This window comes from Mus caroli, chromosome 4 (genome assembly GCF_900094665.2).
Source record: "Mus caroli chromosome 4, CAROLI_EIJ_v1.1, whole genome shotgun sequence".
Taxonomy (NCBI): Eukaryota; Metazoa; Chordata; class Mammalia; order Rodentia; family Muridae; genus Mus; species Mus caroli.
This window is the reverse complement of record NC_034573.1, coordinates 75,903,440-75,916,572: the sequence shown is the minus strand read 5'-3', so window position 1 is coordinate 75,916,572 and position 13,133 is coordinate 75,903,440. Positions and strand designations below refer to the sequence as shown.

The 13,133-nt window shown below is 42.6% G+C and overlaps 1 protein-coding gene across 2 annotated transcripts in view; it reads left to right on the top strand.

Moving 5' to 3' along the window:
- Nucleotides 1-13,133, top strand: part of Ttc39b (tetratricopeptide repeat domain 39B) — a 100,632-nt gene that overhangs the window by 67,162 nt on the left and 20,337 nt on the right. For both annotated transcript variants that reach the window (XM_021159755.2, XM_029476157.1), the window contains 5 exons: nucleotides 1,413-1,480; nucleotides 4,687-4,751; nucleotides 9,922-10,027; nucleotides 11,290-11,355; nucleotides 12,489-12,597. In XM_021159755.2, coding sequence (XP_021015414.1) covers nucleotides 1,413-1,480; nucleotides 4,687-4,751; nucleotides 9,922-10,027; nucleotides 11,290-11,355; nucleotides 12,489-12,597 — 414 coding nt within the window. The remainder of the gene's footprint in view (nucleotides 1-1,412; nucleotides 1,481-4,686; nucleotides 4,752-9,921; nucleotides 10,028-11,289; nucleotides 11,356-12,488; nucleotides 12,598-13,133) is intronic.

The window sequence follows — 13,133 nt, the reverse complement described above, 5'->3', positions numbered from 1 at the left end:
CACACCAATTTGCACAGACAGCACCGAGGCCTGGTGGTGTCCTCTACTGCATGGAGAAAGGAATCTGATGGTTTTGTTCATGTAGAAACATAAAATTTTCTCTCTCTCTGATCTCTGCAAATACAGCAGGCTGTCCAGGACACCAGGACATGTTGGGTGGTGCATACATTGCTGGGCTGGCCTGGCTCTGAGCACACTTGGGTTCAGGTGTGAGCTCACTGTAGCTTGTAGCTTGGCTTTTCTGTTGTTTCTGAGGAGCCCTAACTTGTACACGCAGGTCTGTCGGTTTTTTTACATCTCTAGGGAGGGGCTGCTTTCTCTCTGATCATTGTCATGATGACCCTGCCTTCAGCGTTTAGAAGCTAGGATTCATAAGCTTCATTAGCTTTTTCATTCTGTGTAACTGCTAGATGTTTATGTACATTTTTTTTAAGGTAAGTTTTCTTTTCTCAAAAGGGCTTTAAATTTTGTTTCCTCAGTCAGGCATGGTGATTCATGCCTATAGTACCAAGAGGCTGAGGCAGGAGGATTGCCATGAGTTGAAGGACAGTCTGGGCTACAACTAGAACTGCTTGGGCTCCAAGTGAGACTCTGTTCAGACAAACAGTTGGTTTCCTCCTCTTCTCGAGCCTCTCTCTGCTGGTAATGTCGGCTGCAGCTGAAGATGACTGAAGAAGTATATCAAAGTAAAAACAAAATTCGAGGCTTTTAGGCCCAGGCTTGAGAGTGTGGTCTTTGTGGCTTAGTGCTCCAGGTGCTGGTCATAAAACAGATAGCGACATCCTCCACTCACCTGCTTCCTGGGTTCAAAGAGTGTTCATTCAAAGAAAGTCACCCTGACCCACCCTGACCATTGCTGGAACCTGCAATGCAAATGTGCTAACAACGTTAGGGGCTCTTAGGTTAGGGGCTCTTAGAAACTGTCTTGAGAGATAACCTGACACTTGTGACTTTGCACTTCCTTGTGACTCTTAACTGGNATTTTTGGTATTTTCCAACAACGCCCTCCCCACTTCCTTGAGTTGTGGTTTCTTCCTTTAAATACCCCCTTACTCAGCTACTCGGGGCGCCANGGTCCTCTACCCCTGCGTGGTGTATGACCGTGGGCCCGAGAGTGCTCTTGAATAAAAATCATCTTGCAGTTTGCAGCAAGACCGTTTCTCGTTGGTGATTTTGGGGTGTCGCCTCTCCTGAGTCAGAACGTGGGGGAGTCCTCATGTTGTGGGTCTTTCATGACCTCCTTAACAGTTCACACAATCCAGGCTTATCCAAGAACAAGCCATCCTGTTTCTCTGGAAGCATGGACGCCATCGCGGCTTTTGTGTCTCTCTTGGGTTTATCTATCTTCCATGATTTTCAGAATGTTTTAAAACAATACTGTGTCTTAATATAAATGTATTTGTTTTTAATAGAGGAGATGCATGCTGAGATCTGTTACGCCGAGTGTCTCCTACAGAAAGCAGCACTCACATTTGTGCAGGTAATAAACGTCTGGCTGAATACTGGGGTTGGGCAGGAAGCCTGCCAACACTGTACAGAACACGGTAAATGTTGCTCAGCCTGTGTCAGCACTGAAGCTTAGAGTGGTAATAAAAGATATTTGTTTCCGTCCCCCTGCCCCCGCCCCATAAGGACTGCCTGAAAGAAGGCTCTGGGGAGCTGTGTTCTTACTCAGATCTACTTCCTGTCTGTTTCAAATGGCTCTTAGGACTCTTCTTCGTGTGAGAGCAAAGAGGACTCCAGTTTGCACATGTGTGCTGCCGGCAAGAGTTCCCCGGCCGAGGAGGCCTCTTTAGCCTCGGCCAAGCCCTCACTGTGTCACTGCTCCTGCGATGAGCAGGTGTGCACGGGTATCTAGTTTTTCCAAGGACCCTTCACATTTTACCCATTGCCACCCCTTTAATCCTCCTTCCTCTTTCTTACTTTGGTTTCCAGACGGGGTCTTACTATGTAGCCCTGGCTGGGCTAGAACTTGTGAAGATCACTTGTCCCTGCCTCCCAAGTGCTGGCCACTACCTGGAAAGAACAGTTTTTAGAAGTTAAGGAGTTATTATGAGGCCCTACATTTCACGCTTTGCGTACACGTGTGTGCTCCAAAGCTGTTAGAAGCATGGGTTTTACATTATGCCCCAATGATGACTATGTCCCGATGAGGGCGGGAGTAGAGATGATAAGCAAGCAGAAAACAGGCTCAGAGTCTTAAATGATTTTGAAAGTTACCTCTCCAGGTTTGTTTGTTTGTTTGTTTTGAGGTGGTAATAGTGGTGGTATTTTTCCCTGTGCAAGTTGACATGTTAGCTTAGATTCGGTTCAGTAAAACTGAGTCAGGGTAGTGTCCTGTTCCCCGAAGCCCTGTACATTACCCAGGAGGATTGACAGCATTCTCACCATGTCAGTAACGTCACATTGAATCACGGAGGCCCCTACTCTTCCCCCTATGTGTTTTCCAAGTGGGGATTTGACCAGTTTTTTAGGTTTAAACTTTGTTTTGTAACTGAGGATTTGAACTCCAACCTCACTTAGAAGTGTCCACTCCTCCTCCTCCCTCATGTCTGCTTGTGGTTACTTCCGTGTATCTGTGCTTTGGCTGGGTTAGGATCTGCAGCTCCACCCCTTTCTTAGTGCTCCCACCACAACCTTTGCTCCTGCAGAGGTACTCATAAGCTCCCCCCACTCCCCGTGCTCCCGCCACGAATCATGGCTCCTGTAGTGGTGCTCATCAGCTGCTGAAGGATTGGTTGTACAGCGGCTGAGTGACTGTCCTTGGTTTCTTGTTAATTTTCGTTCATCCCTCATTCTGTGATTGATTCTCACCCAGAAAGGAGCCTCTGCCTTGTTATGTTGGTGTTCTGTTTCTGCATTCCATGGCTTTCTTGAACTCTGTCAGGGTTCTGTATCAGAGTATCACAGATTGAGAAAGGGTTTCCAGGGTTGTCCTCAGGTGCTACTGATCCTCGCTCACACAGGGGTCAAAGTGGCTCCCCTCCCACTCTGCCCCTTTCTCTTCTGCAGTAGTGCTGTGTTAGCTCTCATCTCTGTACTTGCAGATGGCCCAGCGTGGTCTTTAATGCTTCCTGATGTGTCCAGTTGAGGTTTCCTTTGCATATAAACTTCAGGATCGCTTTGCCTTCCTTCCCTAAGTCTGTCCTTGTGTTTTCTTGGTTTTCTGGTTGACTCCATGCTCCACTTTGTGTTTTCTTGACACCCCACGGATGTGTTTATCATAGTGCATGTCCCCATCATGGCGCGGGTCTCCATCGTGGCCTGGGCCTAGTCACTCAGCACATCATGTTGCTTTCCCAATCAGGTGCCCGTCACAAAATAAGCATTTGGTCAGTGTTTACCGAATCATGGAATGAAATAATCATTACTTGATTTTTAATCCAGCCCAAGAAATTTCTTTTTGGCTTGTATATGAACTTGTATAAATATAAATAAGATTTTTATTTAGATTAATTAATAATTTAAATATTTAAAATTTCTTAATATCTTAAAACTTTAATTTCTTGATATTTTAAATATGTAAGATAAAAATTTCTTAGTATCTTAAAATAATTCCTAAATAAGAATATAAACACTTAAGTTGTATAGTGAATTTTATATTTACAGACTTGTATAAAAATAGGAATGTTAAATATTTAAGTAGTTAATGAGACTAGTAAACTAAAAATAGTTTTTTTGTTTTTGATTTTTGGCTTCAAAAGTGTCTGAGATCTTTAGGAGTGTAAGAGTGTGGGCCTGTCTCTAGTCAGCACCATTAACAGAATGTCTTTCAGTGGGTTATTTGGTATATTTATTAGGAGACTCTTAGAGTGCTGATCCTAGAAATGTCGTTCATCTAGGCCAACTGCCTCGATTTCATGAGGGATAGCCCTTAAGCCCAGAGACATAAAATAGTCTTCCTCCCCCAAATTGCATATTAGTGACAACCGCTTCGGAATTTAGATCAGTGGGGGTTTTTTTTTATGGGGGGAGGCGGTGTCCAAAAATTTATAGAAGTGAAATTTACAGTGTTGGAGTTGGAGAGATGGCTCAGGTGTTAAGAACATTAACTGCTCTTCCAGAGGTCCCGAGTTTAATTCCCAGCAACCACACAGTGCCTCACAACCATCTGTAATGGGATCTGTTGCCCTCTTCTGGTGTGTCTGAAGAGACAGCTCATACAAATAAAAGAAAAAAATCTTTTTTTAAAAAAGAAATTTACAATGTGAAGTAGACTTCTTGTCCACTTGAAAGGAGAACTGTTACCCACTGGACACATTTGTGTAGCCAAGGGTTCTCGTCCCACTGAGCCCAGAAGGGTAGTTCTCAGTGGATGATGGTGTCTATTGAAGTAGCATTTGGCCCCAAATATTTGAGGATTAATTATGTCCTTAGAAATACAAGGTAATAGAAGCTTTTTTAAAATGTGTTTTCACTGACTTCAAGCTTATAAGAAAATTATAAAATGACATTGCAAATGCAAAGCAAGAATCATGTATCAGATGCAGTCCAAAGCCAGTATCTGGGGCTAGGGAGAGAGCTCAGTGGTAGAGTGTTCCTTTACCCAGCATGCTCTAGGCTCTATTCACAGCAGGAAACGCTCACACACACACACACACACACACACACACTTCTTAGTTCACAAATACATACTGTTTAACTTTCCTCCTAACTGCTCTAATTATTTAATTGTATTATTTTCAGGATGAAAATATGATCAACTTCATCAAAGGTGGACTCAAAATTAGAACAAGTTACCAAATATATAAGTAAGTTATAAAGTGAAATGTGACTGAAATTGAAACTAAATTAAATATTTTTGAAGATGGGTTCTTATTCTATAGCAAGGCTACCCTGGAACTTTTGATTTTTCTGCCTCAGATTCCTAAGTGTTGGGATTATTATTACTACTCCACTAAGATTGGATTTTAAAAAGATTTTCTCCTAAAAATATTTGTATATATTTTTTGTTTATATTGCTATTTATGTATTGTGTTTTTTAGCACAGGCTGGCTTTACATCTCTCATTCTCCTGCCTCAGACTTTGGAGTGCTGGGATTACAAACACATGCCACTACATTTGGCTTGCTTTAATAAAAACTTTCAAAAACATCTACTATAACTTTATGTCTCTAGTTTTTGTGGTTAATGTAGTGATTATAATGTCCTTCTTGGCTTATTACCATCAACTTAGAGTTAATACAGTACTGTTGTGTGCAAAATGTAAGAGCTTTGTAAAAACGTAGTTTCATTTGCCACCAGTTGGCCTTTGCTCTAGCTTCCTTTCTGTTGCTGTGATAAAACACTCTAACCAAAAGCGCCTTAGGGGAGGAAAGGGCTCACCTGGCTCACATTCCAGGCCACAGTCCTACACTGCGGGAAGTGAGAGCAGGAGCTCAAGCAAGAGCTTGAAGCAGAAACAGTGAAGAAATAATGCTTGCTGGCTTATGTGTGGGCTCATACTTAGCTTGCTTACACAGCCCAGGACCTTCCTATGGAATGATGCTGCCCACAGAGAGCTGCGTCTTCCTGCAGCAATTAGTAATCAAGACAATCTCCCACAGAATTGCTCTCAGGCCAATCTGTTCTTGATAATCCCTTAGTCGAGACTCCTTTCTCAGGTGACTCTAGGCTGTGTCAAGATGACCATTATAGGACAGCTTTTTTTTGTTTTTTTTTTAAACTATTCTTAGGGTGTGTTCTGTATGTGTTATCATTAAGTGCGTAATAAGCACCATCGTTTTGGTTTAAGTACCTTTGTCTTACTTACTCTGTTCTGCTTACCAAATACTTGCCATTGTTTCTGTTCACGTTCAGCATTTCTCATAGCATCAACTTTCAGCATTTTTCTTCTGTTCTCGTTGTTTTGAAAACCAGTTTATTTTGGCCTTTACCCTCATGGGTATTCGTGCTACATAGAGTATTCTGAATTGTTAGGGTATTTCTTTTTTCAGCCCTTTAAAACCAGCTCTTCAGCTCATCAGTTCTTGTACTGTTTAGGACTCAGCTGTTTGTGTAATTGTTTCATATATTTAATATATCATTTTTCTTATCTCCTTAAAAAGCATGTTGTGTCTTTGAGTTTGAGCAGTTTAATGTGGATGTAGACTTTTGTTGCCATAATTTCCATAAGTTTGTTTCTCCTTCATCGTTTCTCACTCATTTCTTGCGAACTTCCAATTACACACTGGTCAGCCTCATTGTGTTCAGTAAGTTACATACAGATCCACACCCACTTATTTATTTTATATTGGATCCAGCATGTGGGGTCATCTTGGAGTCAATTTCTATTTATTGCTTTTTCTGTTGACTGTGTGTCATGCTCTCATGTGGAATAATTTTAAAATCATATCCTAGAGATTGATGTATTTGTAGAGACGCTGGGTTCTGTCATCCTTGCTCTGAAGTGTGCCAGGCTTTGCTCTGGGAAGCATTTTGTTTGCTCAGGCTCAGGCTCCAGAGTCTTCCTGTTGCTGGGACATAGCTCCTGCTGCCTCCTGGACCCTCCCCCAGTCACATAGCTCTTGGATTAGCCAAGACTGCCGGGTTCTTCTGATATAGATTTTGGTTTTCCCACTAGTGTAGTTCTCTCATTTGTGGAAATGTCCTTATAGCTACCCAACCTTCTCTCTGTCTCGGATTCTATCTTTTAATCCAGGGAGACTAAATGGCTTCCTGATTGTGGTCTGTGGTCCCCATAGGGACTGGAGCATGCTTTCAGGCCCATAGACGCGTAGATAGATAGATATAAAGTGAATTCATGAGCTGCTTCCTGCTTTCGGAAGGGGCCTACTCCCCCAGAACCTTCCGTTTCCAAGCCTGCAAAAATGTTTTAAATATATTTTTTGTGTGTATTTTTTCAGGGTTTATAATTGTTATGTGTGGGAAAGCAAACCTAACCTAAGCTTCCTAGCATCACTGGGAACGCATCCCACCACTAGACGCAGAGCACCATTAGTATTTTAAGAGGCGCTTTTACCAGTACTCGTGTAAACCTGGAATCCATAAAAAACCATCCTGCAAGAGGGAGTAGAGTTGGGAAACTCGTTATGATGTTTTTAGATTTCCTTTCAAAGTACTTTTTGGAAGATTAAAGTTGATTGCTTTTCTAATAATCATCAGAACTTTAAAAAGCTAGTTTAGGTAGTCCTATGGTAGGTAGCAGAGACACCTGCTTCAGAGCAGTGGCGGGGCTTTGAGAGAGGCCTCGGTGTGTGTGTGTGTGTGTGTGTGTGTGTGCATGTACTTCTACACATAGATGTTTCGTTAGAAGTTCACACTACACTGAAATCCTACTTATACGTAAATCCTTTCAAAATAGTGGAGAAAGAAATATATTTTAAGTAAATTTTTTTTGAAAACTGTTATAAGGTAAAACCACCATTAATACAGAAAATTCAATTAAGATTTAGTATTTTAAACATTTATTTTCTCAGGAGACAGAGGCAGGCAGATCTTTGAGTTCAAGGCTACCCTGGTCTATAGAGTAAGTTCTAGAATAGTCAGGACTACACAGGGAAACCTTGTCTCAAAAACAACAAAACAAAACAAAAATTTAAGTTATTAGCAAAGGACATAGGGAAATATTCTGTGTTCTTAGAATTAAAAGCTTGGGGCTGGAGACATAGCCCAGAGGTTAAGAGTATTCACTGATTTATCACAGGACCACAGTTTGTGTCTCAGCACTTAGACTAAGTGGCTTGCAAGTCCATGCAGTTTCATCTGCAGGCAATCAGAGGCTCCTTGTGTGTGACACATAACACAAACACCACACACCCGCACAGCACACACACAGACACACACACACACACACAGACACACACACACACACACAGACACACACACACACACACACAGACACACACACACACACAGAAAACATACACACATGCTAAAATCTTAAAAGTTAAGCTTTTTTAAAAAATAATTTTTTATTAGATATTTTCTTCATTTACATTTCAAATGCTATCCTGAAAGTCCCCTATACCACCCACCTCCCCGCCCTGTTCCCCAATCCATTCCCACTTCCTGGCCCTGGCATTCCCCTGTACTGAGGAATATAATAAAAGTTAAGCTTTTAAACATATATAATGCTCTACTTTGAAACAATTTGTTATTATTATAAATAATTTTCATATATCTTTTATTCGGACTTACAAATATAAGCATCCTATAAAATAAAAAGCTCAATTATAGTTTAAAATCAGCTTTTAAACTTTCATTAAAAAATTTCATTCGGCGGGGTGTGGTGGCGCACGCCTTTAATCCTAGCACTCGGGAGGTAGAGGCAGGCGAATTTCTGAGTTCGAGGCCAGCCTGGTCTACAGAGTGAGTTCCAGGACAGCCAGAGCTACACAGAGAAACCCTGTCTCGAAAAACAAACAAAACAAAACAAAACAAAACAACAAAAAAACCACCAAAAAAAAAATTCATTCAGAGGTCTGGAATGACTCAGTGGTTAAAAGTTGCATACTGCTCTTTCAATTGACCCAAGTTCAGTTCCATATTAGGTGGTTCACAATTCATAACTTCTGATCCACGGTATCCCATGTCTCCGGCTTCCCCAGGAATCTATGCACACAGTAATACACCCATGTGCAGACAAACACTACGTGCAATTAATTTTTAAAACAATTTCTTCTTTTGGGATATTTGTCGTTATAAAGAATTTTCATAGATTTTTCATTTAAATTCAAAAATACATAGTACATAACCACAGCTCGGTTATTAAAATGGCATCTGCTGCCTTGACAGCATCCATCTGTCCCTGTTCCCACAGTGCTCCTTTTTCTGGGGTCTAACCCGGGATTCACATTTAGTTGTCATATCCCCTTAATATCTGTCTGTTTTGAGACCGGTCTCACCCTGTAGCCCACTCTAGCCTTGAACTTACTCCATAGCCCAGGCTGACTTTAAATATCTGGAAATCACCATCTTCAGCCTCCTAAGTGCTAGGGTTACAAGCATGTGCCACTGTGCTCAGGGCAGATGACAGCATGGCATGGTCATAAGTTGGAAGGAGTCTGAAGCAAATTAGTTCCTCTGGTCAGTTAACACTTCCTCCTATAAACCAGGTCAGCTCTGAGCTGGCTGGATTTGGCTGGAATGCGTCATAAGGGAACATAGCTGCATTATATTGGGATAGAAGATACCTGGTGATACCTTGTTACTTTGTTGGGTTGCTCTTGGGGCACTGGGGATGGAACCCAGGGCCCTGTGCATGCTATCCTGCCACTGAAATACATCTTCTTTGTTACCTTAGTAACTGGCTATTTCCCAGTTCAGTAAGCAGTTAGCACTATTGCTAATTTACGTGCCTTTGATAATTTGTCTTTTGAAGATGATCTGAGGTCTGGGGATGTAGCTTAGTAGTAGAGTATTTTCCTAATGTATGTGAGCCATGGGTTCAGTCCCTACCACCACCACCCCTCCCCCTCCCCCTTCCCCACCTCCTTCCTTACCCCTTTGCTTAGGTAAGGTTGTTTGATAAGGCAAATGTCACCGTTGTGATGGGAGTGGCCTCAGCAAGCTCTGATGTATCTGTGAGCCCAATGCAACTGCATGGAATTGAAATGTTATTGCCTAGAGCATCCACGTTTGAGGGTTTAAGGCAGGGCTGTGAAGTGTGCACAGCCGCAGAGGCCTGCACACTCCTGAAGTCTCCTGGCAAATGCTCGGGGTTGGTGGGGGGAGCTGCGAGATCAAAGCCCTCGGGTTCCACTGATGGCTGATCACTCTGTCACTGTAAAAATGGGTGTTTCCTTTCTTCTTAGTGGGAATTACTCAGTAGCCTTAGGAGTGGACTAGCTTAAATTGTTAATTTGTATTTGTGTAGTATTTTAGGTAATGACATTTACAGTATACAGGGTAACATTGGTTTGACGTTTCTTTGTCAAGAGTCATGGGAAACTAATTCTCTACGCTTTTTCCTCACTCCAGAGAGTGCCTTTCCATTCTGCACGTCATTCAGAAGAACAAACAAGAGCAGCACTTCTTCTATGAGTTTGAGGGAGGAGTCAAGCTTGGAACGGGGGCCTTTAATTTGGTAAGGAAAGAGTTATATAGAAGCCAGAATCTTTTGTAGATGAAACCAAGTGTCCGGCATCTCTCCTCTGGGTTTGAACCTCCCAAACCTCCACTTGTGTTTGGCTGATGAGCTGCTGGGGTGGACTGGTTTTCCTGTGCGGTGAAGGCTACAACGTTCTGTATATGCTCAGAGTAGCTTTGAGCTTTCGGTCACACAGGGCAAGGGAAGCGCGCAGCACTCTGATTGGACTAGTAAGGCTTTTAGTAACGAGGAGCCTAGAATCTAGTTCTATTTGTGCATCGGAAATACTTATTGTCGTGTTAATGATGGCTCTGGAGTTGAAACCGGAAGGGAGTGATAGAATTTGAGAAGCAATTGTTGAAGATCTCTAGGGAGATGCAGAGTCAGTAAGACTGTCAGAGTACAATGTTATTTAGAAATCTGGAATTTTAACAAAGGTTTAACTCATTGGAAAATGAAGTAGTGAAAGAGTCATATTTTGAGCATATAGTCCCCAGGGCTATGTTCACGAGCCCATGTGCAATAGTCAGTGCTGGGGTTGAGGGTGGACTGACTTCTCCCCATGGACTGTCTGTCCTGTCTGCTTGGCTGTTAAACCTCACCATTAACCTGGGATGCAGTATCTCCCATTCAGAGAGATATTTCCAAACCCTCTTCTACCTGAGCCTCTGGCTGTCTAGCCCTACCCCACTGGCTATCTCCATGAGTTGGTATTTAGTCACTTCTGAGAGACTGTCCTTCAGGGGTGTCCCAGCAGGCACCGGGCTGCTGTGGCTGCCCAGTTCTGTTAGTACTGGAGTATCACCCACATCTCCTTAGGTTTGTACCTTCCGGAAAGGAAGCTGAAGGAAACTTTGCCTAAACCCGGCATGGACACTCATGTCTGTCATCCAGCACTTGATCTGTAGGAGGGCACTGTACGTTCAAGGCCAGCTTAAGCTACAGATGAGACCCGATCTCAACAAAACAAAGCAAAATGGAAAGGAAGAAAGAAGCCTTGCCCGAGATGCCTTTCATGTCACTTCATTTCACAGAAGACCCAAGTCACTGTTTAGAGGACCACGGAGAAGCCAGACTTTATTGTCTCCTTACTGAGTCCTAGTCAGGTTAGACTTGATTTGGCTTCCAGGGCTTTTGAACAGGTAAGGGTTAGCCACTGGCAGCCTATAGTCAGCCTCACACATAAGCTCACTCATGTGGGCTGTCTGTAGTCAGAGTCTAACATGCCAGCACACTTACATCCCTATTTTTCCTTACAGATGCTCTCTCTTTTACCAGCAAGAATCATCCGGTTACTAGAATTTATTGGATTTTCTGGAAACAGGGTAAAAGTTGCATTTTGTTTTAATTTTGAAGAAATTTCTGTTGTTCTCTGTTACAGTGATCTTCTCCACCCAGCTTCTTTTCAAATGATGTTCTCTCAAGAGTGCCTCTTTTCTTGGTTTGAGATAAATACTATCTCTTCCACAGAGTATTCTCCCATACTTCCCCAAATGAGGCGCAAGTATTTCTAACGTTCAGATTCATGCATTCACCTAGCCGATGGTGCTCACTCTGTTCCCATAAAATTGTGAGTTCCTGTTCCACCTTCCCTGTTGGGCGGTGAGGTCTCTGTAGGCATAGAATCCTGTGTTCTTGACCATCACAGTACATTGAGCTTGAAACTCAGTATGGTCGTCTGTGGTGATGGGGATGAAAGCCAGGCCTGGCTTTACCCGTGCTTGGGTAAGTGCTCTACCATTGAGACAAGCCCCTAGCAGCTCAGAGTGTAAATCGGAAATTTTATCAGAGAAAAATACAGCATTACTTGGGAATGAGCAGCTTATTCCTCTCTGTAGAATCACATAATCAACATGGATCAGTTTGATAACAGTTGCTATGATGAAACACTGTGAACGAAAACCATGGAGGGGAGGAAAGGGTTGATTTCATCTTGTACTTCCAGGTTTCAGTCCATTGTGAGGTCAGGAACTAAAGGCAGGAGCCTGGAGGAAGGAGCTGTGAGGGCAGTGTGTCTGCTGACTTCCCATCCTGCTTGCTTATATATAGGCTCATGCTTAGCTATCTTTCTTGTACAGCCCCGCACCACCTGCCTAGGGATTGGTGCTACTCACAGTGGGCGGTCTTCTTGCATCAAGCATGATCCTCCAAAGACATGGACAGGCCAGTCTGAGCTAGGCAATTCCTCAGTGTGAGCTTTCCTCTCAGATTACTCTGGGCTATATTAAGGGGACAACTGAAGCTGATTGGGACAGTTATGAAAGGATCTATCAGATAATCTTATGCCAGTTTAAACTGTGATGATTGTTTCTATTTAAATACTGCCATTATTCTAAGCTGGTGAAAAATGAAACCCCAAGTTTATGGAGTGCAGGACGTATGAATGATGTGAAAATTCCAAATGTAGTTTTTTGTCAGTCAGATTTTTCTCTCTCTGTAATGCAATTACTATCTGCAGGACCTAGGCCTTCTGCAGCTCCGGGAAGGTGCATCAGGAAGCAGCATGCGGTCCCCGCTCTGTTGCCTTACCATCCTGGCCTTCCATACCTACATCTCCCTCATTCTCGGTAAGAGCTAGTAGTCGCTGTCTACTTACTTTGAATTTTTGAGTTAGGATGAAAGATGGTGAGATCTTTGGCAGAGACAGTTGACGGATGGTTTTCACTGAGCAGTTTAGAAGTCACTTATATGCATGTATGTTATTTATTTCGTGCCTTTGAGCATGTTGTCTGCATGTGTATCTGTGGACCACGTGCATGCCTTGTGTCCACAGAGGCCAGAAAAGGCATTAGGTCTCCTGGTACTGGAGTTACGGAGGGTTGTGAGCTGCCATGTGGGTGCTAAGAAGTGAACTTCTCTTTAAGAACAGCCAACGCTCTCACTACTGAGCCGTGTGGTGCCTCATGACATTTTAAAATCTGTTCTTAGATAAGATTTATGTATTAGGTGGCTGTATTTTTTTTTTTTACCACATTAGTGTTAGTATTTCCATTTTTTTTTTTTTTTTATTTTGTAGAAAATTAAATTTAGAGGTAGTGTTGCCTTGAAAAGTTCAAATGTCAAGTGAGAGTCTGAGATGGCAGCCCCCATCCTTTTTTTTTTT